The sequence below is a fragment of the Doryrhamphus excisus genome, linkage group LG12 (genome assembly GCF_037039965.1).
Source record: "Doryrhamphus excisus strain RoL-2023G ecotype Guam linkage group LG12, RoL_Dexc_Guam_v1.1, whole genome shotgun sequence".
Classification (NCBI taxonomy): domain Eukaryota; kingdom Metazoa; phylum Chordata; class Actinopteri; order Syngnathiformes; family Syngnathidae; genus Doryrhamphus; species Doryrhamphus excisus.
This window is the reverse complement of record NC_136368.1, coordinates 12,877,373-12,904,194: the sequence shown is the minus strand read 5'-3', so window position 1 is coordinate 12,904,194 and position 26,822 is coordinate 12,877,373. Positions and strand designations below refer to the sequence as shown.

Sequence of the window (26,822 nt, the reverse complement as noted above, 5' to 3'; positions counted from 1 at the left end):
GAGAAATAAGACCAGGGATCCGTGCGGGAATTACATTTCCTGGCTTTGAGAGCTCTATCAATAAAGATCTAAAGTCCACATCTACCCCAATTTATTAGACTCCTGGTGGACTTTACACCTTTATTTTTACAACTTTGGCTTGAAAACAACAACAGATTGCTGTGTCTCCTACCCAGGATTCCACTACTACCTCCTTACCTTTAACATTCAGCATTGCGCTTGTGACGGCATTCAGCGCCTGGTAGGACACTTCACCCGCTTGGTCCAGTTGGCACTTTTTCAAAGTGATGCGGCGCACACCACCCTCGGCTTGGATGTCGCAGGTCTGAAGAATGAAAATGGTTACAGAAAGTCGGACGCACAAATCAGTATTCAGGAAAGAAAATAATCTGGTCTTACTGGAGATCTTGTCAGAATCTCCCCTTTGAGCTTCCACTCTCCTGGAATATCTTCCTCGGATATTTCTGTCTCAAACGTAGCATCTTCCTTCTCCACCACTTCCACACTGGCCAGGGGCTTCAGGATCTCCGCCTCGCGTTCTGAGTGAAGGCACATTTTAAGAACTGAAGAAAATGGCATATAAAGCAAACAAGACTCGAACCTCCGAGTGTCAGTTTGGCTGTGTAGACACGTCCCTCCACCTCCATAGAGTATTCTGACACATCATCAGGCTGGCAGTTCTTAATGGTCAGCGTCAGATCTTTGCCGTCCTTCTTGATGTCCAATTTATCCGAGGGAGCTAGCTCCTTCTCTCCTTTTAGCCACTTCCAGTTGGGTGTGTCCTTAAACAGCTCGCATTTAAATGTGGCGCTAGCCTTCGGTTTTACATGCTGGTCCCTCAGGGGCTTCACAATCCAATCTTTGATGATCTCTGTTTAGACCGAATGAAACAGTTAGGAAAAAAGAAGATGTTTTCCTGACAGTTGTCCTCTTCTAATGAGTGGACAACATTGTCACATCTGAAGTTCTGATGGAGATTAAACACTCACCTATCACTTTCACATTTGTTGATGTCTTCACCTCTTCCTGGTTAGCCACTTCACAAGAATAGGTACCCGCGTCCTCTTCAGTGCAGTTCTGGATGGTTACGGCGTGCTGCATACCTATGATGTTGATCTGGATTTTGTTAGCCACTTTTTTAAGGACCTCGCCATTCTTCCTCCAGACCACATCTTTCTCTTTGTTCAACTCGCAGGTCAAGTACAGTGGCTGTCCCTTTATAGCCGAAGACTCTGCCTCCAACTCCTTGATCCATTTCACAGGAAGCTCTACAGAGAAGGTACAGATACAGGTAGGGTCTTGATGGATTCTGCGTCTAGTCTTTAAAAGCCTAAAAAATCCATTGATGGCAAGCTGAACATAAGGAGGAGGAATTATGTACCTTCAACAATCAGCTTAGCGGTGCAGGAGATTTCCTTGCCAGCGTTCTTGGCGACACAGGTGTATTCTCCGGTGTCTGACAGCTGGACATCGATGATGTTCAACTTTCGATCTTTGCCATCAGACGTGAACTTGTGCTTCGGGCTCTCGCGCAGATTGCTGCCATCTTTCATCCACGACGTGATAGCGGTGGACGGCGAGACCTCACACTCAAACACGGCTGACGAGCCGATGGACTCGGCTTCTTGCAACACGATATCCTGAAGCTTCTTGATGAACTTCAGTGGAACAGCCTTAAGTTTGAATCCTCCAAAAGGTTCCTCTGGAGGCGGAGTGCCTCTTCCAGCAGGCTTGAGGCCGCGCCCCCTGCCTTCACCCGGCGATGGTGTTTGTTTGACTGAAATATGATAAGGCAAAAAGGTTAACAGGGCTCGACAATGACAATGTACCGATGGCCTGGGGCAAGTTAAAACAAAATTGGGGCAAACATCTATCATGACGTCCCTGCCGACATCGTCTAATTCTTCAACAACTTGTGAAGGAAAACAGCAAAAAGTGATGAACCAGTGCCTCCTAAACAAGCGGCAGCAAATCAAAGGATGGCACAGGTGAGTGAATCACATTGCTGTGACAATTTGAAGTGGTCACAATGAAACACCACGATTAGATCCAATACCAAGTGCTGATGTGCTTTGCACAAGCTACAAAATCTAGCGCTTCCATTTCTCTGTGGATTTTTGTCACCTTTGCTTCACAAATTATTGTTTGACAGTTGAGCATTTTTTTTCTGGATTAAAAACACTTTACTAGTACACAAATGTGTCTATTCAATAATGTTTCATTGTGGTGCACAACTTGTAAATATCACTGCTTACTACGACTACCATGTGTAAGGTAGTATGGCATGCCATGTTAACATACATCACAATTTTTCAGACATTCCTCCAAATACAATGCATCAGTACTATTATCTGATGAATTATCAGCATATATTGATATATGATATCATTATGGTAGTCTTTTCATTTTACATGGGGCAAGTTTGGGCAAGTAGTTCTCCCCATGGGCAAGTCATTTTTTGTTTTTAATGTAGAGCCCTGGGTTAAGATACTTTTAGTAGTGGCATAATTGACCCTGTGAATGTCAGCAAAGAAAACACTCACGTTTGATACCTCGTCCTCTTCCTCGTCCTGCTTCCTCTGCTGGTTGTCCCTCTGTTCAGAAACACTTGACATGAGCTTGATGACCACAACACAGTCCCACGTGACTGACATAGCTTCAGTAATGCAGTGTGATGTTGAATATGGGAGCTATACATCTCAAAATGAAGGATGAATCATTAATACATGACACTGATGACATCACACAAATGGAAATGGAAATGTGACACCAGTCACAAGAACATGATTGACAGACACAAATGACATCACAACGTATGACATGTAAGATGTATGAAGATGGCGTCATGACCATGGCAATGAGTTGAGATTATTCCGTGCATGAAGGATGGCTTTTTCCCCCCAAACTGCCCCGCCTCTATTGTCTCACCTCTCCTGGCCACCCCCGGTACCTCCAGAGCGCCCTCTTCCCCTTCGCCTTCCCAATCTTCACCGCTTTCCTGAGGAACAAGTTCCCAGCCCCACGCCTCTTCCTCCTCCAGCTCAGCCTCGTTCTCCACCCCAAAGTCCTCCTCAAACACCTCCTCCTCTGGCTGTGTCGCCACTTTCTTTATCTCTACTGCCGCAGGAGAAACTTCCTTCACCAGTGGGATCTTTTCTTTTGGAGGCTGTGCTGCTTCTAGATCTTCCTGCAAAGGTTTTTTGGTTACCTTTTTAAGAGTGATGGTTTCTGTGGAGTCTTTAGGTGAATCTGTTTTAGGTGTCTTCTTTAGTTCCATGCTAAGCTTCCTCTCAGTGGGGACTACTTCAGCTTCTTTAGGTTTGTCCACTTTTGGTGAGGGTGTCTTTTTCAGTTGAATCTTCTTGAGCTTCTCTAGAGGTGTCAACTCCACTTCTTCTTTTTGATCTTTGGTTTTCGGTGTGACTGCCTTCCTCAGTTTGAGAGGTTTGGGCTCCTCTGGAACTTGGTCTGCTTTCTTGGGCACCTTCTCAGGCACTTCGGTAGCAATCTTCTTTGTTGGAACTAGCTCAGCCTCCTTCAGCTTCTCTGGTTTCTTTTCCTCTGCTTGAACTACGTCAGGCTTTTTTAATGTAGCATCCATCACCTGTTCTCCAGGTTTGTCTTCTGGAATGATACGTTTCTGCTGTAGGTCTTCAGTTGGTTTCCTGACTTCAACTTCAGCTGGTGTCTTCTCAGGCTTGACGGCCTCCTTAGAAGGACGTGAAAAAGGCTTCAGCTTAACATGTTCATCCTCTGGCTGCTGCGTTGGGGTTTTCTTTAACTTCGCAGGTGCTTTGGCCTCTTCTGGCTCTTTTTTCTCAGGGATGGATTTAGTTACTGGCTTTAGCACTTTGGTCAGTGGCTCCTTTACTTCTGCTGGTTCTTTATCATCTTTCCTGGGAGGTTCCTTGGCCTCCGCCTCTCTGGGCATTCTCTGCTCTTTCTGAAAAGCCCCAATCTTTTCTGGTACATCCTTGACAGATTTATCTGGCTCATCAGTCGCTTTCACCGGCTTCTCAAAGGGTTTAAGTTTGACAACTTCTGGTTCTTTTTCATCCAAAGGCAGTTGTTTTATTTTTTTCAAAGCAGCACCAGGATGGACTGGTTCCTCTTCCTGTGGAGCTTTGGGAGTTTTTTTCCATGAAATGGTATCCTCTGATTTATCATCCTTTGCAATTCCTTTCTGAGGACTCCACTGACGTTTAGTATCTTGTTTTTCTTCCACTTCTTTCGTCTTTGGTGTATCTTGCTTTTTCACCACAGCTGCTTTATCTCTAGGCTTTTTCTCCTCCTCGGACCTCTTGGTGGTAACCAATACCTCGGCTGTATGTTCTTCATGCACTACCTCGACCATGTCAACACATACGGTCCTGGTGGCTTTCAGCGATGTCGGCTCCTCCACTGACTCTTTAGGTGGAACAGATGGAATCTTCTTGAGTTTGATCATTTCTGGCATTTGCTCCTCCTCTTCCTTTGTGATTGGAGTAGTTTTCCTCAGAGAGGGAATCTCAAACGTCCCTGTCTCTTCCTTCTGTACTTTAACTTTTTTGAGCAGAGCTGCTTCTAAGGCAGCGAAGGTTTAAATTACCAGACGTCAAGAGTCAAAAGTACACAGAGACAAACGACACACAAGGCAAAGGACACGGACACAGAGACATACTGAGAGTTTATAAAAGCAAATATGTATTTCTGAAAGTGTAATGTAATAACCTGATGATAATATTTGTGCTTGTGCATTTCCTACCTTTCTTGACTCCTCCTGGTGTTTGAACAGGACCCTTGGCTTCATCTAATGCAAAGGTTAAAAAAAAAGTTGGTATTAGACGATTCATTTGATTAAGTAGTTCTCTGTGGAGCCTAGAAGGCCTGGGATGAATACAGTGTCCAAACACTGTGACATCACACAACAGGACTGACAAAAAGTGTCATGCACGATAAAAACAGGACAAACACTATTAAACATCATGGCACTGTAACATTCAAGAACCTTTCAGAGGATCCAAAGAACATGTCTACCTGTCTCAGGTGCTACTTTATCCACTTTGACAGTTTTTACTTCTTCCACAACCTTTTTGGTTGACTCCTTGGCTTTGACAACAAGCTTGACTGTTTCCGGTGTGGAAAAAAAGATAAGACATTGCAGTAAAAAAAAAAAAAAACAGACAAGACATTAGTATGAAGCAGCCGCTACAAGAGTATTGTTCTTCAGTACCTGGCTTCGTAATTCCTGTTTGTAGCTGCTCAGGCATTTTGTCTTCAACTGGCCTAGGTGCTTCAATCTCTTCAAATACAAAGCACGTAAATTCAATACAAAGATCTACATCTGCAAGATGTTTTGTGAGAACCCCTGTAATGTCTCCTTGTGAAAGATTTATGCTGTCTTAAGAGTGACAGGTACCTTCTTGGACAGCAGCGGGCTTCACTGCTGGTTCTTCCGGCTTCAGATGTGACTCCTTCACTGAAGCTTGGAAATGAAACGAAAAGACAGTCAGAGTGTCTACATGATTGACACCAAGAGCTAAGGAGCATAAAATAAAAACAGACACATCGAGACTGAAGAGGTTAATGTGCTTGGTTTGGACCTTTGTCCTGATGAATACAAGTGATGTGAGAGACATCAAACTCCAAAAAAGGTAACACAAATCTGTTGAGGTTGATGCTTGTTTGTGCCCAAATGAAATGGGTGACGTGACAAGACATCCTCTTGCAAGGACAAACAAAAATTACGTCCGCTGAGGTATCAATGAGGTGACAATAATGTGTGCTCAAGTCATAAACACGTGATCGGTGACATGTCACACTCTTCTTCTCTGTACCTCTTGAGACATTTTGCTTCCCACCAAGAGATGAAAGCCTTTTTTCTTCGGTGGCTGCTTGCATTTTAATGCTTTGGACTTCAGCTCTCTGAGGAGGTTCTACCCACAAGGTAGCCTCCAACTGATCCATCTTTGGTATGGTTTCATCTGTTACTGAAGGTTCTCTGACTGTGGCCATCAAATCATTCTCATATGATTGTCCTCTTTTACGAATGTCGCTTATGGTTTCCTCTTCTATTATTGTGTGTGCTGTCATGATGTCATCTTTACGACATTCCTGCTGCCCGAATATATCTTTTGGTGTTACTTCAACTTCATCTAATTTTACTGCCTCAAAAGAAACTGTTTGGAGTCTTTCTGCGTCATCTACAGATGACTGAATGTGCTCCAGACTGATATCTGTGGGACTGGTGACTTTGGAGGACGGGGGTGTTGTGTAACATGTCTTTGATTTCTCTGGTTCACCTTGGATGAGATGTTCAGGGGTGCTCTGCTGTGGTGATTTGACATAGTCTAACTGGGTTCCTGCTTCTTCTTCTGTGATCAGTTGTCTCTGACATACAACATTCAGGACAGGTTTCTTTTTTTCTATTTGCTGCTTCAGTTCTACCTCTGTCACTTTAAGGGAGTCGAGGGGGACTGGCTCTTCTGAAAGTGCTAAGACTTCTTGTTGTTTTCTTCCTAAAATGTGATCATATTCATTTTTAGCCATGATGGTATCACCACACAGTTCTACTGGCATCTGGAATGTTTCCGTTATGGAGGTCTTTTCTGGCATAGAGGCAAGTTCTTTTACTTTTGCTTTTTTCACAGAAACTCTGGGCTGGACTTCACTGTGGTTCTGTGTGGTTGCTGTCTCTACTTTAATTCGGGAATGCTGTACAGGAACGTTTTCCTGGGATTCTTGCATCATCAGAGAGTGTTGATACATGGGTTGCTTCTGTGCATTGTCCTGCTTAACTATATGATCTGTATTGGGACTAGTTTCTTTTGTTTTGTCATTAATGTCAATTGCCGTGACGGTGTCAGATGACATATAACCTTCTGTGGTTGTCATCAACTCGGATTCATAGATGTGTTCTGGGGTTGACTGCGGTTCCTGAACTGTCCCACTGGTTGTCTGCAGACTGTCTAATCTAAAGCTCCCACCCTCAATGATCAAAGATTGAGGTGGCTCCACCTCCATTACTGGGGTTGTTGTTTCTGCTAGTTCCTGTTCCATATCTAAAGGAGCAATGGGCCCATACTCTACTATTACTGGGACTATGTAAGACTGGACCTCACTCAGTTCCTCCTCAGTTGTATTTGACTCAGAGATTTTCATTCCTGTAGATGAACCCTGACTTGCTGATTTTCTTTGTTTGCCTGAATTAATGTCGCTGACCTTTTCTTCTGATAACGTCTCACTCCTGTTGTTCTCAAAGAGATCATGATTAGTGAGATGTCTTGGCACTCCTTCATAATATTTGTCTGTCTGAGATGTTTCATATGAAGAATTGTCATCCAAGATCTCTTTACAAAAGTCCTGTTGGTTGTGTGGTTGAGGGATCTCCTCAACCTTCTGATGTCCACCATTCTCCTCGAGAACTGTCGTTGCCTGACTTTCATTCATGTTGACCAGTCTGGCAACAGGTTCATCAAGCGTCTGCATCTGTCTCTGCCCCTGTTTAGTTTTAGACTCATAAATATGAGGATAAACCAGCACTTCTTCTAGTTGCTTTTCAGTTTTCAGAGGCACCTTAAGAGTTTTAGCTGATCTCAGCTCCAGTGATTTTTCTGATTCTACCGAGTCCTTGGAGATTGTTGTCTTCTCAAGATAGTGGGTTTGTTCTTCAGCCCTGACCCCCGTCGATGAGGCTTGGCCAATGAGATCTGTGTCACTTCCAGGCAAAAGAAGATGTTGTATCTTTGGAGATGTTAATTCTGAGTGAGAAATTAATAATCCCTTATCTTCAGGTTCACAAGCATCTGGTAAGATCCCAGCTGACCCTGCTGTCTCCATCTGATAAAGTGAATCAACTTCAAAGATTGTGTCTTGAGCGATGCTAGTGGTCTCCCTCATTGATGTCAGGTTCTTTGTAGATTCATCAACACAAGGTTCCTGATTAGGATCCAAGACTTCTATACCCACATGCTCTGAATCTTTTAGAGGACTGAGGTTGAAGGTTTCATCTTTTGGTGCTTCTTTGAAATTCTCCTGCTGATCCAATTTGACTTCACTCAATGCACTAATGTCTACAACTTTAGATTGGGTGGAGTCACCTTCAGCTTCCACTAGTATCTGGATTGTGTCAGTATGAGACGTCATCAACGTCAGGTCTTCGTCGACATCCTTCTCCTTTATGGATGTTTCCATCTGGTTTTCATAGTCCTTCTCCTCCACTTCTTGTAGATAAATGTTGTCAGGTGAAACTATCAATGTCTTCTCAGGTCTATAAAAGAACCCATGCTGTCCACCATGTTCTGCTTGCTCCAGCTCCTTTCCAGGTTGAAGTTTTCCAACTTCTATAGATTTTGCTATGATCTCACCTCTCACTAATAAAGCTGGGGATAGTATTTTCTTAGTAAAGGCACCTTCGTTTTTAGTTGGTTCCTCACTGTCAGTTTCATGATGTTCTTCTGAAAGGGAATCTGTTGTCTCCCTGGTTGTGTTCTGAACAAGCTGTTTGCCTGCTAAATGTACCTGCGCACACTCAAGTTCAAAAGCTTTGTTTCTCGCACGCTTTTCCTCCTGCTCATGTTTATCTGGAAATTCACTGCTTGTCCTGATGATTGATGTGGATTTTATATCTTCAGGTTTGTCTTTGTGTACTAGCCTCATATCTGCCTCATTGGTTACCTGCTGTTGTTTCTTATCAAATTTAAGTCTTGAACCATCAAAACTTTTACTAATTCCTGAAGACTTTTCGGCCGTTGTCTCAGAACCATCAGTAACAGATTTTACGATTCCAGGTTCTGAAGTTTCATCTGATTTGTGCAGTGAGCCATTTTTGTCATGGTCTTCTTCTTCTTCTTCTTCTTCTCTTGTCGATTTTTTGTGGACACGAGTTGTCTTCTCAGAGAAGATGCTGCTCAGCACCTCACTTTGTACTCCTCCCACAGACACTAGAGGAGGAGGATTGTGGGGTAAAGCGAAGCGAAAAGCACCATGAAGCGGTGCCAAGAGATTAGGACAAGACAACATCGACATATTAGTTTCAAGTGGACGAAAAGACAACAGACGTTACTGCCGCTCTACCTCTCTCAGCTTCTCTTTCCAGCATCTCCGGATGAGCAGGAAACATCTTGGCCTCTTTAAAAAAACGCAAGATGTTAATAGTCAGGTGGAAACAAATCAAGAAAGAAGTTTCTGTGTGAGAATCAAAATGAGAAATGAGGAAGAAAGAGTGATGGAATTAGGCTGAAGTAATGACCCCTGATGGTTGCACATCAAGACTGCACGTAAACTGTACCTTTGGGAGTAGGTTCCAAAGGAATTTCTTCCATCACTTGGCTTTTTCTGGCGGTGACTGAAGGTTTCTTTTGAACGGTGTCTTCCAATTGTGGACTTGATTCTTCTTCTCGGGTTTTCTGGTGTCTGATCGTTTTGGTTTGCTGAGGATGGATGTCCGACACGGACACTGGTTCTATTTGAGTTTTTTTGTCAATGAGCTTGTCAGATGTTTGTTTCTTCTCAGCTATCTTGTGTCTTTTTGACGACTTGTCTGTTAGCATGTCACTGGGCTCAACCACAACACTCTCTTCTGGAGTTGGACTTTGTTTGGTCCTCAAAGAAACTGGAATAATGTCTGACTCTACTTCCTGTTTACCTGTGACAGTCGGTATTGTCGTGGTGTGTACGTCATCTTTCGCAGTTTTGGCCTTGGTTTCTCTTTGAAGAGTTGTTTCTTCCTTCTTGACTGTGCTCTGCTTTTTGCCTGACAGGCGTGTGTCTTTCCTCTCCTGTCTGACTTTTATCCTCGGTTTGTCTTTTGTAGGGTCCTCCGCTGGAGATTGCTCACTTTTATACTCCCGGGCGCCATCAGCATTTAGATTTTTGATTGGTTCCGGAACCAATTCAGACATTTCATTTTTTTGTGTTTGCGTCTCAGTCAAGACTTCCACCTGAGCCAACGAAGCCTTCACATGGCCCATAGGTGACTTCTCATACGTCACTTGGGCATGTTCTTCTCCCACCTCCTCATAGGGCAACGGCCCCTCTGTGGGAGACAAGCGCTCTGTCACCACATAAAGTTCCTGTTGCTGCTCAATTTCAATGAGCCGCTCTGAAGCAAAAAGATGAAGATGAGGCGTCATGTAGCGGCGCCAAGAAGTGATGACAAAAGCACAAAGACAAGTGTTAGACATAACAACAACAGACAATTAATTAAATGCCTCGTGTCATATTTCCAAATTGTCCGTCCAGTTTTCACTTGTTCTATACCTTTTTCTGGAGGAGAAAGTTTCTGTTTCTCTTGTTCAACCTCTGAAGGTCGAATCTTTGCAATCCTTTCTACGTCTTCAATGTGAAACAGGTTTGCAATCCAAGAGACAGCAGAAGAAAGCAGAAATAAGACAAGTTAATTAGACAATCAAATGCCACAAACTAAAGAGCACAGAGGAACAGCTGTCAAAATAAGAGGTCAGTCTGACATTCCAGAAGAGGTCAGAGTTCATGACATAGCATGCATGAAAAAGAACAAAAAGAATCAAGAATGTTTTGCCTTCGCTGTACCTGTGGCTGAATGTTCTGCTACTTCTTCCTTGACTTCAACAACTCCAGAGAATATTTCATCAGATAGTTCCTTCTCATGTGTCAACGTGGCAATCATCTCATATTTATGTGCGTTCTTCTCAAAAACGCCACCTCCTGTTGGCTTCTCTGCAACATTTTCAGACACTTTGCCAAAGAAGTCTTCCCCCATCGTCTGGGGTGTCAGATCTTTCTCAGCAATCTGAGAAGGTTTCTCTGGTTCATTGTCATGTGTTTTCTCTGGAAGCTTCTCATGTACTTTGACATGTGTTTTATCAGATACCTTCTCATGATTTGTACCTGTAAGATTCTCAGGTACTTTCTTGTGGGTTTGATGTGTAAGCTTCTCAGGTACCTTCTCTGGAAGCTTCTCTGGCGTTTTCTCATTTGTTTTATGAGAAGGTGTCTCTGCTACTTTGTCATGTGTTTTATCTGGAAGCTTCTGAGGTACTTTCTCTGGTTCTCTATCTGGAAGCTTCTCTGGCATTTTCGCCTTTGTTTCAGTTGGTAGCTTCTCTTGTTTTTTATCTGGAAGCTTTTCTGGTGTTTTTTCATCTATTTGATCTGGAAGCATCTCTAGTACTTTCTCAGGTTTTCTAACCGGAAGCTTCTCTGGTACATTCTGGTGTGGTTCTTCTGGAAGCTTCTTGGGTTCTAGTTCAGGTTTCTTTTCTGGAAGCTTCTCAGGCATTTTCTCCTTTGTTTTATCAGGAAGCTTCTCTGATTTTCTACCTGGAAGCTTTTCAGGTACATTCTCAGTTTTTCTATCTGGAAGCTTCCACGATGTTTTCTCATCTATTTGATCTGGAAGCTTTTCTAGTACTTTCTCAGGTTTTCTCACTGGAAGCTTCCCTGGTACATTCTGGTGTGGTTCTTCTGGAAGCTTCTCAGGCATTTTCTCCTTTGTTTTATCTGGAAGTTTCTCTGGTTTTCTATCTGGAAGCTTCTCAGGCATTTTCTCCTTTGTTTTATCTGGAAGTTTCTCTGGTTTTATATCTGGAAGCCTCTCAGGTACATTCTCAGTTTTTCTATCTGGAAGCTTTTCAAGTACTTTCTCAGGTTTTCTCACTGGAAGCTTCTCTGGTACATTCTCGTGTGGTTCTTCTGGAAGCTTATCAGGTAGTATCTCAGGTTGTCTATCTGGAAGCTTCTCTGGAAGTTTCTTATTTGTTTTATCTGGAAGCTTCTCTGGTTTTCTACCTGCAAGCTTGTCAGGTAGTATCTCAGGTTGTCTATCTGGAAGCGTCTCTGACAGGTTCTCATTTGTTTTATCTGGAAGCTTCTCTGCTTTTCTGTCTGGAAGCTTCTCAGGTACTTTCTCAGTTTTTCTATCTGGAGGCTTCTCAGGTACTTTCTCAGTTTTTGTATCTGGAAGCTTTTCTAGTACTTTCTCAGTTTTTGTATCTGGAAGCTTCTCTGGTTTTCTATCTGGAAGCTTCTCAGGTACTTTCTCAGTTTTTGTATCTGGAAGCTTTTCTAGTACTTTCTCAGTTTTTGTATCTGGAAGCTTCTCTGGTTTTCTATCTGGAAGCTTCTCAGGTACTTTCTCAGTTTTTGTATCTGGAAGCTTTTCTAGTACTTTCTCAGTTTTTCTATCTGGAGGCTTCTCAGGTACTTTCTCAGTTTTTGTATCTGGAAGCTTTTCTAGTACTTTCTCAGTTTTTGTATCTGGAAGCTTCTCTGGTTTTCTATCTGGAAGCTTCTCAGGTACTTTCTCAGTTTTTGTATCTGGAAGCTTTTCTAGTACTTTCTCAGGTTTTCTACTTGGAAGCTTCTCTGGTATATTCTCGTGTGGTTCTTCTGGAAGCTTCTCTGGTTTTCTGTCTGGAAGCTTGTCAGGTACTTTGTCATGAGTTTGATCTTGAAGCTTCTCTGGTACTTTGTCAGTTTTTCTATCTGGAAGCTTATCAGGCTTTTTCTCCTTTGTTTTATCTGGAACTTTCTCTGGTTTTCTATCTGGAAGCTTCTCAGGTACTTTCTCAGTTTTTCTATCTGGAAGTGTCTCTGGTTTTCTATCTGGAAGCTTCTCAGGTACTTTCTCAGTTTTTCTATCTGGAAGCTTCTCAGGTACTTTCTCAGTTTTTCTATCTGGAAGCTTCTCAGGTACTTTCTCAGTTTTTCTATCTGGAAGCGTCTCTGGTTTTCTATCTGGAAGCTTCTCAGGTACTTTCTCAGTTTTTGTATCTGGAACCTTTTCTAGTACTTTCTCAGGTTTTCTCTTTGGAAGCTTCTCTGGTACAGTCTCATGTGGTTCTTCTGGAAGCTTCTCTGGTTTTCTGTCTGGAAGCTTCTCAGGTACTTTGTCATGAGTTTGATCTTGAAGCTTCTCTGGTACTTTGTCAGTTTTTCTATCTGGAAGCTTGTCTGTTTTGTCATTTATCTGATGTGGAAGCTTCTCAAGTACTTTCTCAGGTTTTGTCACTGGAAGCTTCTCTGGTAATGTCTCGTACGTTTCTTCTGGAAGCTTCTCAGGTAGTATCTCAGGTTGTCTATCTGGAAGCTTCTCTGGAAGTTTCTCATCTGTTTTATCTGGAAGCTTCTCTGGTTTTCTACCTGCAAGCTTGTCAGGTAGTATCTCAGGTTGTCTATCTGGAAGCGTCTCTGACAAGTTCTCATTTGTTTTCTCTGGAAGCTTCTCAAGTTTTCTATCTGGAAGCTTGTCAGGTACTTTTTCATGAGTTCGATCTGGAAGCTTCTCAGGTGTTTTGTCATTTATCTGATCTGGAAGCTTCTCCAGTACTTTCTCAGGTTTTCTACCTGTAAGCTTCTCAGGTACCTTTTCATGAGTTCGATCTGGAAGCTTCTCTGTTGTTTTGTCATGTATTTGATCTGGAAGCTTCTCTAATACTTCCTCAGGTTTTCTCACTGGAAGCTTCTGTGGTACTTTCTCGTGTGTTTCTTCTGGAAGCTTCTCAGGTACTTTCTCTGTTTTTTTATAAGGATGCTTCTCAGGTGATTTGTCATGTGTTTTATCTAAAAGCGTATCTGTTGTTTTCTCACTTGTTTGATTTGAAAGGTTCTCTGATACTTTCTCAGGCGCTTTACCTGGAAGATTTTTAGGTACCTTCTCAGGTTTTCTATCTGCAACCTTCTCCGGTACTTTTTGGTGTGTTTCCTCTGGAAGCTTCTCTGGTACCTTCTCATGTATTCTCTCTGGAAGCTTTTGAGGTACTTTCTCAGGCTGTCTATCTTGAAGTTTCTCTGGTACTGTATCATGTGTTTTCTCTGGAAGCTTGTCATGTACTATGTCAGGAGGAAGACTCTTTTCTGTAGTCAGTGACATCACAACCTCATCAAGTGTCTTCTGAAGTTCTTTTTGAGGTACAGGCTCATCTTCACAAACAAGATCAGGTTTGGGCTCCAAATCTTGAAGAAGTTTTGAAGAACAACATGCAGAGTACATGAAGAGCAGAAGAACGTGCTGGCGCACACACTCACACAGAGTTAAACAAGTTAATGTTAGAGATAAAACATCTCATAACCGTCTTCCTTGAGGTCATGAGAGTAAGAAACATCAGTGTACCTCGTTCTCGCTCTGCTGGCTCTGGTTTGGGCGGAACCACAGCAGCTTCTGGTTTCTTGGCTGCTTTTGGCTCATCTGCTATTTTTGCCTCCACAGGAACTTGAAAGAAGACCATTGAAAGAAATTAAAGAGGAGGACACACAAAACATGCGATGAGGATAATAGAGAGGTTAGCGCAACACACAACCAGCATTTAAGGTGACTTAAAGATTGAGCCCTAAGAAGCAGGGGCTTGGAATGAATGACCAACGGCTAAGCTTCAGGTACCTTTGGTGACCACAGGCTTCTTCTGCGGTGCTTCTTCTTTTCTGTCGACCTTCTGTGGGGCTGCAGCAGCCTCCTTCTTGACTGGTTTCTCTGGCACTTTGAAATACAATCTTACATTATGTACGGTATGATTTCAAGAATTCAAGATGGACACTGAGAGTCAGGAGTTAAGAAGACAAAGAGGTCCATAGGTTGATGGAGTGTACCTTTCTTGGCGGGTTCCTTTGGTGCTGGTGGTTCTATTTTCGACACCTTCACCTCTGGTGATTCATCTTTTTTCACGACAGGCTCTGGTTTGGGTGGCACCAAAGGCACTGGCTCCTCGGGTTTACTCACTTGCTCTTTTCTTTTTTCTGGCTCTGTTTTTGGTGTTTTGGGTTCAGGTTCTGACTTTATCTTGGTAGGTTCTTCCGGGACTTAAAGCAATATTCACAGTGTTTGATATTCAAAGACGGGCTCCCATTTTAGAATCACACACACACATACAGAGACAAGGTAGAAATTAGCCAGACAAGACAGAAAGTACCTTTTGTAGGCGGCGATTTCGGCTTCTTCAGTGGTGCTGGCTTAGCTTCTGGCTCTGGCTCAGCCTTTGGTGTAACTTTGGCTTCAGGTTCTGGCTTAGCAGCAGGGACCAACTTTTTAGGCTCAGCTGGTACCTGAGGCTTGGGCTCATCTTCAGGTGAGCAACACAAATATTAACTAATGTTAGCACACACAGATGGGGTGCATGTCCAAAGGTTCGGACAGCACACTTAAAGAGTGACAGACAGAGTGACAGTTTGCAACATCGTGGACGTACAACACAACTGAAGCAACAAGAGGTGAGAGACCACCAGCGGGAGAGATCAAGTGTACCTTTTTTTGGAACGCTGGGCTCCAGTGGTGGCGAGGGAACAGCTTTCGGCTTTTTAAGCTCCTCCGGTTCTTTGAAGATACAGTCAGAAATGTTAGAAATCAAGGACAAATAAACAGATGCCAGAAAAGTGAATGAAGTGCTACCTTTAATAGCAGGAACTTTCTTCTCTGGAACTGAAACTACAGGAAGCTTCTCCTCCACTGTTTCTCTGGTCACTACAGTATCAACAGTTGAGTCAGGCCACAGGCTCTCATGTACACCGGGTACAAGACAATCTCTCATGTACTCCAGCTACAATACAGCCTGGCTAAAGGTTGAAATACAAAATGAACCATCATGGATGATGATGGTACCTTTTGGTAGTGCCGATTCCTCCTCAGCTGTCACCAACTTGATTTCTTGCTCCTCGACTTTGGCCACTTAAAAGAAACTCATTACGTTAGCATCAGACAGAAAGAGGATGAGACAAGGACAAGGAGCAAGGAAGGAAGGGATGACGACGGTGGTGAGAGTGAGACATTTGTAGAAGATTTTAGTAGCAGAGGGCAGGACTAGTAGGTACCTTTGATAGCCTTTTCCTCTTTCACTTCCAATATCACTTCCTGTGTCTCCACTCTCTCCTGGACAACTATTGGATGGGAAACACATAAAAAACCATGATAAGTTGTTGTTTTGAAGCATGGTGGTCGAGATCTGTGCATCAGAACCACGTCAACTACAGAACCTGACTGTAGGGGTCAAATCCTGTACACATGAAATGTGAGGAGACAACAACAGGAAGCAAAGAGGGATAGAATGAAGGCCTCCACTTCTTTGTCCAGTTCCAATGAAGAAAATCTCACAAGTTTAAACATGAAGACGATTATGTGGACGCAAGAAAGGACAAGGAAACATGAATTTTTGGGCAAATAAGCCTACTAATTTTTTTGCAGTATGAAACAAAAAAGATAATACTGCATTGTGTAGAAATAAAAGTGACACATACTGTACAGTATCCCATACTGATGCAGAACGTCTTGACTTTGCATTCAAAGATCAAACACTCCAAAGTGCGGCCCTAGGGCCATTTGCAAAAATTGCACCTGCAAACCAAAATGGCTGGCTACCTGCATGTCTCACACAATACTGTCTTGATGATTTTTGTGCATCATGATAAAGATACACAAACTTTGTAACTTGTAACTTTGCAAGGTTTGCTACATTTTTTTTAGTTAAAGCCATCAAAAATTATTTAATTTTTTAAAAATAATCATGAAATAATATTAGTAGTAGTAAATCATTATAGTAATATTAATAGCAGTAGTAAATAATAATTATAGAAATAAACAATAATATATATATTTTTATTTTGCTCTTGATTGCTTTATTTATTCATTTGATTAATATTGAAGAAAGTATTTACAAACCTTATTAACTTTATTACCAGTAATTGTGGAGTGATGAAGAAGAGGTACGATTAAAGAGGCTTGGCTTTTACCTACACCTTTTCGGAAATGTTGAAATAATTTCATATATAAATAACAATAGTAGTAGTAATAAATACAACTACAAATAGTACTACTTCTAATAATAATAATAATGATCTCTTTGTTGTCTGTATCACAAAGCTGAGAAGTGGGCTGTTTTTTCTTTATGTTTATTCAACAGCTTTGCTTATCTTGACCCACACTGGACCAGCTTCTTTATAAAATATGAAAAATATTAAAACACCCGAGAACCTTCAATTCTTCTACATGCAACTCCAGGGGGAAAGTTTGGTGAACTCTGATTGAGTGGCTTTTTACAAGGTAAACATCCATCCATCTATTTTCTATACCGCTTATCATTACGAGGGTTGCAGGCATGCTGGAGCCTATCCCAGCTGTCTTTTGGGCAAGAGGCGGGGTACACCCTGGACGGGTCGCCAGCCAATCACAGGGCACATATAGACAAACAACCATTCACACTCACATTCATACCTATGGACAATTACCAATTAACCTAACATGTTTTTGGAATGTGGGAGGAAACCGGAAAAATGGGGATAACATGCAAACTCCAGTTCTTATGAAAGCACTGACTCAAATAAGAATGAGCGGGAATACCTGTTTGTTCAATTTCTTCTTTGTATTGATAGAATTCAGTCGATTCTTTAGAAGAAAAGACAACAGACACACCGACATTATTCCCAACTTCAAATGTCTTGGTGTTGAAGGCTGCGCTCCGTCTTACCTTGAATCTCTACTGACGACGGCGCCTCGGGCCTCTGAACTGACGAGTCTTGCACATCTACAGCCAAATGAAGGCATTTGTTTCATTTAAAAAACATAACATTTTCTTTATCTGAAGTGCAGATAAATGTAAGGTTGCGGGAGGCTCCCACTGCTCAACCTTTATGCTAAAGCATCAATAGTAGAAAGTGACTTATTTAGTTGTATAAATACTGCTTGTCACAAATATAGCCTGTAATTATATTGGGGGTGTGGATTGATTTGTGAAGTAGTCTTTCTATTGCTTAACTGAACAAGCATGACATTTACAGTTCCCTTGATTGTTGAAGAAGTACTACAATACAGTAATACCAACACATTGAAAACATTGAACCAGACAACAAAACAGATAACCACAAAGAGGTAGCTAAAATTCAAGATGTCTGCTTGGAGCTTCAGTGCCTCTGGTCCGACATGAGACAGTTCAAAGTTCACATTCTTGACATTTACATAAAAAAAAACGTCAAGACAAGAAATTCTTGTTTTTGTTCGTAGTCGTGAATAAGAGAGTGAAAGCGAGGCTCAGCCAAAGACAAACACCTGACTGTTCTAAGAAAGACAATACTTACCAAAGGGAACCATTGCTATTTGGATCTCTGTGAAAAGGGGAAGAGCGAAGAAGTCGTTAAATACGGAAAGAAATCAATCTAAAATTGGCGCCTGACTATTAACTGTACCTTTGCCAGACAAATAAAGCTCAGCTGTGCTCTTAGCCTCTCCTCTGGGCTCCAACCTCACAATCACCGAGTACACGCCTACATGGGACGACCATGAACACTCCAGTCATGAAAAAACACAAGGATAAATGTCACGGGCCTCTGTGGCGCTCTACGCACCTTCGTCTTCAACGGTCACGTTTCGGATGACCATGAAATGTCTTCGCCCCTCACTTCGAAAGTTATACTTAGGGCATTCTTTCAGTTCCCAGGTATCTTTGTACCACGACACGATAGCGTTGTCAAAGGACACCTCGCACTCGAAGGTGGCTGCCTGGCGCTCGCTGACTTCGACATTGTGGATACGTTTGGTGAAATGAATTTGTTCGACTAAAAGAGACAAAGACGTGAACGCGTTTGTCACAGCTGAGAAGGCACGGGAGAGTCAAGTAAAGAACACAACATCCACATGAAGGTTAGCAGGGACCATCAGAGGATGTTAGGATGATGGATTGATGGACTCGAAGCAAGGTAGATGGAATACAAAAACCAGTGGGATGATGTTGAAAATATTGAGTGAGATGTTAAGGAAGAAGGAGACAATCCCCGAAAGAGGAGGACAAAAAAACTAGTCCCAGATTAGTCTCGGGTTTGATGAGGGGATACCAGAAGAGGGTTAGTGAATGAGCATCCAGCACAAAGTCAAGGAGGTTTCCAGACACAAACCTTCCACCCAGAGGTCCGCCGAAGATTGCAGGTGCTGGTACCTGCAGGTGTATCTTCCCTGATCGTCAGTCTTCAGGTCTCTGATATGAAGCTTCTGAACCTTGTGTTTGACCTCGGACGTGAACCTGCCCTTCATTTCTAACTGCTGTCCGTTCTTAAACCACTGAGCCTCTACGTTAGGGATGGACAACTGACAAGACAGCGTACACGACTGGCCTTCCTTACCCGATGTGTCCTGCAGGTGCTTCTCCACCTCAGGCTCTGAAAGAGCAGAATAACAGAGCTCCTGTCAATCAAATGTCAAATCACATGTAGACAAATATCCTATCTTATTGAATATGGTAATATTTAGTGGTGATTCCTGGCTATTTCTGTTTTTCTCTCATACTAACATCTACAAACTGGTCTTAAATTAACTAAACAGGACCCAGCAGAGAACTGACCCATGACTGTGAGCTTGGCACTGGAGATATGCGGCCCGCACACCACCCTGTAGTTGCCCTGGTCGGACACTTGGCACTGCTTAATTTTCAGCAGGTGGCAATCTCCGTTGATGATGATGTCATACTTGGCACCAGTATCCAGTTTCTGGGTGCCTTTGTACCAGGACAGAGTAATCTCAGGGTAGTTGATCTTGATCTCGCACTCAAACACCGCCACATTGTCCGCCAAGACAGACTGATCCGAGATGTCCTTCACGACGGTGACGGGCTGCAGACGGGACAAAAGGACATGTCCTGTCAGAAATGTGTTCGGGCTATGGACCAGCTGTCGTTGCTGCTGTCGACTGACCTCGGTCCGCTCCATTCTTTTCTGCAGGTCGGCTACCAGTCGTGCCATGTCCTCATCAGACTCTCTCGGTGCACGTTCCACTTCCTGTCAACAACAACAACAACAGCCACAATGGTTAGTCCCTGTTCTACCTGTGCATCATAATGTCTAGCAACTGTTGCTCTGACCGGTCTTCCACTTTCTTCTGATTTCTCCTGCTTGAGCTGCTCAATAGCCTGCAACAGTCCTCGGTAGTCGGTGATACCGTACATGCGAGCGTATTTCTCATACTCTTTGGGGTCCACGTTCCTCAGCAGTTCCACAATGTCAATGTCTTTATCTGTCTCGGGACTCTTCTGCTTGGACGGAGTCCTGCGGGCCAAACAGGTTTAAGGTTTAAAATGCACACTGAATTTTGTCTTGCATACAAAACCATGAGACATCATACTGTAGTCCTCTGCACTCCACCCAGGTTTGTGGGATTGTTTGGACATTTCAAAATAAGATGTTCCAACAAATCACATGTATCTGCATTTCAATTCAGTTTAGATGCATACAGTGGGGAAAATAAATATTTGATCAAAACGTTGTTGGCAAGCACAGAGGTGAGATGTTTTTTGTAGTTGGTCAGCAGGGTTGCAGTCTTGGCATGGAAATGCCAGCACAGCCCATCATCTCCATCAGTAAAAGATAAAAGACAGCCCAGCATGTGACTGAGGTTTTCCTGATCAGCATGTACTACATGTTGTGCAAGATTTGCCTACTTAGATGTTGCCCAGGCGGCATCGAGGCAATCAATGGCACAACAAATGATGCATTAGCCTGACTCGGCAGTTGTTGGCCTTGTATTCATTCATTCATTCATTTTCTACCGCTTTTTTCCTCACGAGGGTTGCGGGGGTGCTGGAGCCTATCCCAGTTGTCTTTTGGGCGAGAGGCGGGGTACACCCTGGACTGGTCGCCAGCCAATCACAGGGCACATATAGACAAACAACCATTCACACTCACATTTATACCTATGGACAATTTGGAGTCACCAATTAACCTAGCATGTTTTTGGAATGTGGGAGGAAACCGGAGTACCCAGAGAAAACCCACACATGCACGGGGAGAACATGCAAACTCCACACAGAGATGGCCGAGGGTGGAATTGAACCCTGGTCTCTTAGCTGTGAGGTCTGCGCGCTAACCACTAGACCGCCGTGCTGCCCGGCACTCATTTTTAAAAAAATATGATCTGCACATATTTTTTATGAAACACTGATTTCCCCACTGTATATATACTGTATATATATATATATATATATATATGTGAGGAAACTGACTTCTTCAGTTTGGCTCGAAGGTCTCCTTCCAGCTGAGCTGATGTTTTCTTCTCGTCCACAGAAAGGTTGGTGGCGCATTCAATCTCGCCGTGTTTGTTGGAGGCCACGCATCTGTATTGGCCCGAGTCAGACTTGGTCACCTCTCTGATCTCTAGTTTGGCCTCTTGGCCTTTTTGCTCGATGGAGACCCGTCCACCGTGCGTGAGCTGCCTCCACTTGCCCTTCATCCACTTGACGCTTGGAATGGGATCACCGCCTACTTTGGCAATGAAGGTGGCTGAGCCCTCTGCAAAGACACCAACCACAAGGTCATCATATCAAACAGAAAGAAGATGACAACAATGATTTGGCTTTGCTGGTGTCTCACTCTCAGTGGCATTCACGCTCTTTGGTTCCTCGATGAAGAACAGGTTCTCCAGCTTCTTAGTCGGAGCAGTATCAGCAGCAGTTTCAGTTGGAGGCGGAGCTTCTTTACCTTTGAGCACAATACAACATAAGCAAATACTAAAAATACTTTTTTTAAGAATAATGAGGAAGTTCTTTACCCTTGATTGTAACTTTAGCTCTGCAAAGCTCGCTGCCGGCGTCATTGGTGGCCTTGCAGATGTAGTCGCCAGCATCGTGACGGGAAGTGGCGCCGATCTCCAAACAGGCTGTCCCGTCAGAAAAGCTAATCTTGGTGCTGCCGGCTGACACCAGCTCTTTCCTGTCCTTCAACCACTGAATCTTCATAGGTGGGGATCCACAGACGTGACACTTGAGACTGAGCTTCTCGCCCTCCTCCACAGTCGCTGCTTTGAGCGAGACGTCAAACACCGGTGGTTTCTTCGCCTCTGAAGAGCAAATTACACAATGTTAGCCACACTGGCTTAAATATAAACATTAGCCATGCTCGAGACATCAGACAACCCACCTGAGATGCCCAGATTGATGTTGCAAACTGCTTTCCCTGCCTCGTTGGAGGCCTGGCAGGTGTACCTGCCGCTGTCAATCACTTGGCCGCTCTTGATACACAGCACAGCCACATTACTCTTAAAACTGATGTCATATTTGTCTGAGCTGGAGATCTCCGTATCATCCTTCAACCAGCAGACTGTCACGGGTTGCGAGCCGGAGACTCGAGCCTCAATCTTGACCAGCCTGCCTTCGATGTCCTCCATGTGCTCTGACGGCTTTTTGGTGAACACAGGAGGGTTTTTGCGCTCTAAAAACAAGCAGAGTGCCAGTCAGGACATATGTTAGGAATGTTTTGGGACAAAGATACGGTCAGAAATGTCACTATACCTTTCACAACAATGTCAGAGGAGCATGAGTCCTTGCCCATGTCATTGGAGACATGGCAAAAGTATCTGCCTGAGTCGTCTTTGTCAGCCTTCACTATGCTCAGGTAGGCCGTGTTGTCCTCGAATCGTATCTTATAATTCCCGCCACTGCGGATATCTTTATGATCTTTTGACCATGTGACTTTAATGGGGGCGGAGCCGGTCATGTGACATTCAAGCTCAATGCTATCTCCCACTGTCACCGCCTGTGTTGGTGACAACTTCCGGTCAAAGACTGGAGGATACCTGGGCTCTGCAGGAGGGAAAGAGACAAAAAGATCTGATCCATCTGATCTGGTCTGATCATGTTCAAAGATGTTTTCCCTTACTGACCTTGCAAAGAAAGCTTTGCTCTGCAGGAGGCAGAGCCAACACTGTTGGTTGCCACACAAGTGTACTCTCCCGAATGCTTAAGATCACTGTTACTGATTTCCAGTACTGCAGTGTTATCATCGTACACCATGGAGAACTCCCCCCCCTGGCTCAGATGCTCGCCATCTTTCAGCCATGACACTTCAATTGGCGAGGAACCGGCCACGCGGCATTCAAAGCGCACTGTCTGACCTTTGGTCTGCTGCAGGCTAGTGATTTTCTTGGGGAAGGATGGTGGCGTTTTGGCCTCTGGGGGTAGAAATAACATAATGTTAAAATTCTTTACATTTTTTTGCTAAACCTTTGGAGCCCACATGTACCTTGCACGCTAAGTCTGCAAGTGGAAGAAGCAGAGCCAATCTTGTTCTCTGCCTTGCAGGTGTACTCGCCAATGTCGGCCTTTGTGGCCTTGCTTAGTTTGAGGCAGGCGACGCCCTTGGAATACTCCAACCTGCAGGTGGGGCTAGAGCGCACTTTGCCATCGCCCTTGAACCAAGACACTTTGATTTCAGGTGTCCCCGCCACATGACACTTGAGGCACACGGCGTCGCCTGACGTCACCTCCATGGGCTCCAGTGTCTCCAGGAAATGAGGTGGCTCTGTAGGTGCGAACACATCAGAGTGAAGCCTGCTGGACCAAGCTAATACCGCAGCCACAAAGCCTTCTTTTAGAGAACGACATAAGAAATGCAACATGCTTGCTAGCATGATCAAGATCAAGATTTAATTGGGTTTGTATCCATTTGCTTGCATTTGAGGTAAGAATGTTTTCAATATTCAGCTGGCATTTTTCAACGGGCAGCGTGAACTAACCCAGAATGGTCACGTTTGACTCGCAGGTATCCTGGCCGGCATCATTAGACACTTGACAGGAAAATGTCCCAGCAGCATCCTTGTCTTCGGTACTGAGACACTCCAGGATGCAGGCGCTCTCCGTTGTGGTCATGTTGTACTTGTATGACGCAAAGATCTGCTGCTTGTCTTTGAACCAGCTTACCAAGATCTTTGGCGTCCCGGCATAGGAACACTCAAGCGTCAAAGGTTTGCCTTTCTCGACTGACACGTCTTTCAGCCTCTTCACGAAGGATGCTGGCTCTGGGCGGGATCAGTGTGATCAGATTAGTTTACAGCTAACTTTAAGTTGCCAGTTAACACTGAGCACACAACTATGGAGGATTTTCAACTGACCTTTGAGCATCAGATTGACAGGGAAACTCTCCTTGCCAACATCGTTGATGACCTGGCAAGTATACTCTCCAGCGTGACTTCTGTCTACTCTGAAGAGCTCCAGCATGACTTGGTTGTCCTTCAGGGAGAAATTACAACCCCGTCCAGCCTCCAGCTCTTTGGTTCCCCTGAACCACTTAAGCCGGAGGGGGGCGCTGCCCTTGACAATTGCCGAGAAGGTCACGTCAGATCCTGGCAAGGCCTCGGTCGGCTGAGGCGGCACCACGAAAGATGGTGGCTCTGTGTACAATACAAATTTATCTAACTTTGTTGCACTGCACACAGAACAATGAGATCATCAAAGCAGTTGCTCTTAGCAGTGCCCATGGACACAGTAAAAACTATAGGACACTTTATCAGTGGTGGCATCAGCATGTTAGAGCTGTCCTTGGAGCACTAAAAGGCTAAACCTCAGGGGTTTAACCTCAGGGGGGTAACCTCCTCTCCATCAGCAAATACATGGCCCGTGACGCCTTGATTAGTTCATGTGGAAGGTTTTTTTTTTCCACCGACAGGAAGGTGGTGTCATGTCATTTAAGGTTGTTATATAAAAAAGCAATCAAATGATAAAATAGAAGACAATTGAAAGAAGGAGAATCAGTGCAAAGACACTGCTGACCTTTGACCTCAAGGGAAGCTGTCGTCTCACTGGATCCTGCCTCATTGACAGCCTTACATTTATAGAGTCCGGAGTCAGACAGCTTGAGCGTGGGCACCCGTAGAGTGCAGCTGTTGTCCTTGAAGGATATGTCGTGATTGGGCCCGCTATGAAGCTCCTCGTCACCGTGGTACCAGGTAATTGTGAAAGGTGGCGATCCAGACACTTTACACTCCATCTCACCAGCATGCCCAACCACAGCGTGGCAGTCCTTCAGTTTCCTTGTGAAGGATGGCGGCATGATTTTATCTGTTAAGGATGGAAAGATAGAATGAGCTTTTCCTCCCATTGGAACTCTAAATATGTAAATACGCCTTTTTTCTGTAAAGTGCGGAGCCCAAAAGAAGAACTGGATAGTTGCCTCACATTGTATCATCAAGACAAAGTGAGATGTAATCGGACACCAACCTAAGACAGTGAGATTAATTTTGCTGAGATCCTTTCCGACTTCGTTCACGACCTCAAATGTGTATTCTCCCGAGTCCATTTTCTCAGCCGACAGCACATTCAGGCTGGAAATCATCCGGGTAAATGAGATTTTGTATTTCCTCCCGGAGGCCAGTTCCACACCATCCTTGAACCACTTAGGTGTGAGCTCTGGGGTGCCGCACACTTTGACCTCTAGAGCGGCAATATCGCCTGCAGTCACATTCAGAGCATCAGGCTTATCCACGATCCTGGCCGGTTCTGGAATTGACACACAAGTAGTAGAATTTGTTTACAGTGCTGCCTATGAAAGGGAAAGAAAACAACTTTGGGAGAAAGAGAGAATTATATGGTTACCAACCTAGAACAGTCAAATTAGCAAAACACTCCACGCTCCCAGCATCGTTTCTGAGCTGGCAGGTGTATCTGCCTGAAGCTGCTGCGTCGGCCGTAAACACTTTAAGAGCAACCTGGTTGTTCTCAAAGGTGATTTTCCTGTTGTCACCGTCTCTGAGAATGTGATCCTTGTCCTGAACCCAGGACACAGTAATGGGTTCAGAGCCTTGAACAGTGGCCACCAGGGTCACCTCCTGTCCCAGAATCACTGTCATGTTTGACAGTTTCTTCACGAAAGATGGTGGCTCTGGAGAGACGAACAAAGGTCAGCAAGGTGACACATATCTAATTAGGATTCTCATTTGACTCAAGTCTACTGACCTCTGAGTTTAACGTCTGTGTGGCAGATATCACTTCCTACACTGTTTGACACTTTACACTCGTATTGGCCGGCATCCACCAGCTCAATCCCAATGACGTGCAGAGTGGCCGAGGTCCCTTCGCTCAACATCTTATACTTCCTGCTCTCCATCAGAGGCTTTTTGTCTTTGAACCATGTAATCTGGAAGGGAGCTGTACCGCGCATCTCACAGTACAGACTCACATCCTTGCCTTTCAGCTCCTCTACTGGTTCAGGTACTTTAATAAATAATGGTGGGTCTATGGAGAGACCAGTAAACCGTTAAAGAGGGACAAAAAAATGATAGACAGCAAAAGTCAAAAGCTGAAATCCAAAAGTTTATAATAAAATAAATAAAATTAGCCACTGATAGTGGAGGTGACCTCAAAAATGGAGAAATAAGGCTGATATGATGTCATTTGGGGGGGAATTTATACTAACTCATTCAGAAAAGAAAAATGAAAAGAAAAATGAAATGCACTTATAGTGCTTAAAACTGGGACAACAATGGTGGACTCTAATTTTTTTTCATTTGAGAGGTCTGCTTGTTTGTTTCTACAGGAGCATTAACTAGGGATGAGCGAGTACACCTCTATCTGAACCTGTACCTGCATCTATTCACTCGTCTAAATGATCTGTATCCATATCTGTACTCAAAGTGGGTGGGGCATAAATAGGAAGTCGGAAGGGGCTTATTATTTTAAGTCAGAAACTGACATGGATTGATCAGAAGTTGCTATATTTATTGTATATTATTAAGCTACATCTGTGCTGTGTATGTGTGTAAGTTTAATTATTTTTAATGATCTGTGTGAAGTTGATGATTCATGGAAACATCCAGTGATGGCAAACAAATAATCTGTCAGCCTTGTTCACTGTAGTTTTCTCAAAAGCCTCACGTTCGGTACTATAAGCAAAGTTTTCCAACTGACTTTATATCACCCGCCAAATTATAAGCAAGCAGACCAAAAAAATAACACGGGCAGTGACTACATAAAGCTGTCTTGTAAAATGCAACGCATACTTTACAAAACAAGTTTAAGATTGTTAAGTTAACCAAGTAACTTATGATACAAACCGAAATAGAGGCAATCTAAGGAAAACCTATAGTGGAGGCAGTTGGCAATGCCACACTATGTGTTTGTGATTAAGGCAGC

At 43.7% G+C, this 26,822-nt stretch overlaps 1 protein-coding gene across 1 annotated transcript in view; it reads right to left on the bottom strand.

The window, feature by feature from the left end:
* The window catches only part of ttn.2 (titin, tandem duplicate 2), a 182,173-nt gene that overhangs the window by 101,900 nt on the left and 53,451 nt on the right, over positions 1-26,822 (bottom strand). Inside the window, exons 68-112 of the mRNA XM_078795414.1 lie at positions 25,647-25,925; positions 25,291-25,572; positions 24,912-25,190; positions 24,465-24,752; positions 23,807-24,085; positions 23,432-23,713; positions 22,939-23,217; positions 22,580-22,867; positions 22,209-22,499; positions 21,838-22,128; positions 21,470-21,757; positions 21,292-21,399; positions 20,925-21,210; positions 19,788-19,971; positions 19,621-19,704; positions 19,272-19,539; positions 18,829-19,089; positions 18,283-18,492; positions 18,124-18,201; positions 18,016-18,042; positions 17,409-17,465; positions 17,282-17,326; positions 15,760-15,825; positions 15,551-15,616; positions 15,341-15,412; positions 15,197-15,265; positions 14,865-15,014; positions 14,545-14,754; positions 14,339-14,434; positions 14,072-14,170; positions 10,531-13,914; positions 10,240-10,314; positions 9,269-10,081; positions 9,055-9,108; positions 5,399-5,464; positions 5,213-5,281; positions 5,017-5,106; positions 4,745-4,789; positions 2,929-4,563; positions 2,544-2,594; positions 1,382-1,777; positions 990-1,268; positions 602-871; positions 400-539; positions 199-325 (exon numbers count right to left, since the gene is read on the bottom strand). Coding sequence (XP_078651540.1) covers positions 199-325; positions 400-539; positions 602-871; positions 990-1,268; positions 1,382-1,777; positions 2,544-2,594; positions 2,929-4,563; positions 4,745-4,789; positions 5,017-5,106; positions 5,213-5,281; positions 5,399-5,464; positions 9,055-9,108; positions 9,269-10,081; positions 10,240-10,314; positions 10,531-13,914; positions 14,072-14,170; positions 14,339-14,434; positions 14,545-14,754; positions 14,865-15,014; positions 15,197-15,265; positions 15,341-15,412; positions 15,551-15,616; positions 15,760-15,825; positions 17,282-17,326; positions 17,409-17,465; positions 18,016-18,042; positions 18,124-18,201; positions 18,283-18,492; positions 18,829-19,089; positions 19,272-19,539; positions 19,621-19,704; positions 19,788-19,971; positions 20,925-21,210; positions 21,292-21,399; positions 21,470-21,757; positions 21,838-22,128; positions 22,209-22,499; positions 22,580-22,867; positions 22,939-23,217; positions 23,432-23,713; positions 23,807-24,085; positions 24,465-24,752; positions 24,912-25,190; positions 25,291-25,572; positions 25,647-25,925 — 13,056 coding nt within the window. The remainder of the gene's footprint in view (positions 1-198; positions 326-399; positions 540-601; positions 872-989; positions 1,269-1,381; positions 1,778-2,543; positions 2,595-2,928; positions 4,564-4,744; positions 4,790-5,016; positions 5,107-5,212; positions 5,282-5,398; positions 5,465-9,054; positions 9,109-9,268; positions 10,082-10,239; positions 10,315-10,530; positions 13,915-14,071; positions 14,171-14,338; positions 14,435-14,544; positions 14,755-14,864; positions 15,015-15,196; positions 15,266-15,340; positions 15,413-15,550; positions 15,617-15,759; positions 15,826-17,281; positions 17,327-17,408; positions 17,466-18,015; positions 18,043-18,123; positions 18,202-18,282; positions 18,493-18,828; positions 19,090-19,271; positions 19,540-19,620; positions 19,705-19,787; positions 19,972-20,924; positions 21,211-21,291; positions 21,400-21,469; positions 21,758-21,837; positions 22,129-22,208; positions 22,500-22,579; positions 22,868-22,938; positions 23,218-23,431; positions 23,714-23,806; positions 24,086-24,464; positions 24,753-24,911; positions 25,191-25,290; positions 25,573-25,646; positions 25,926-26,822) is intronic.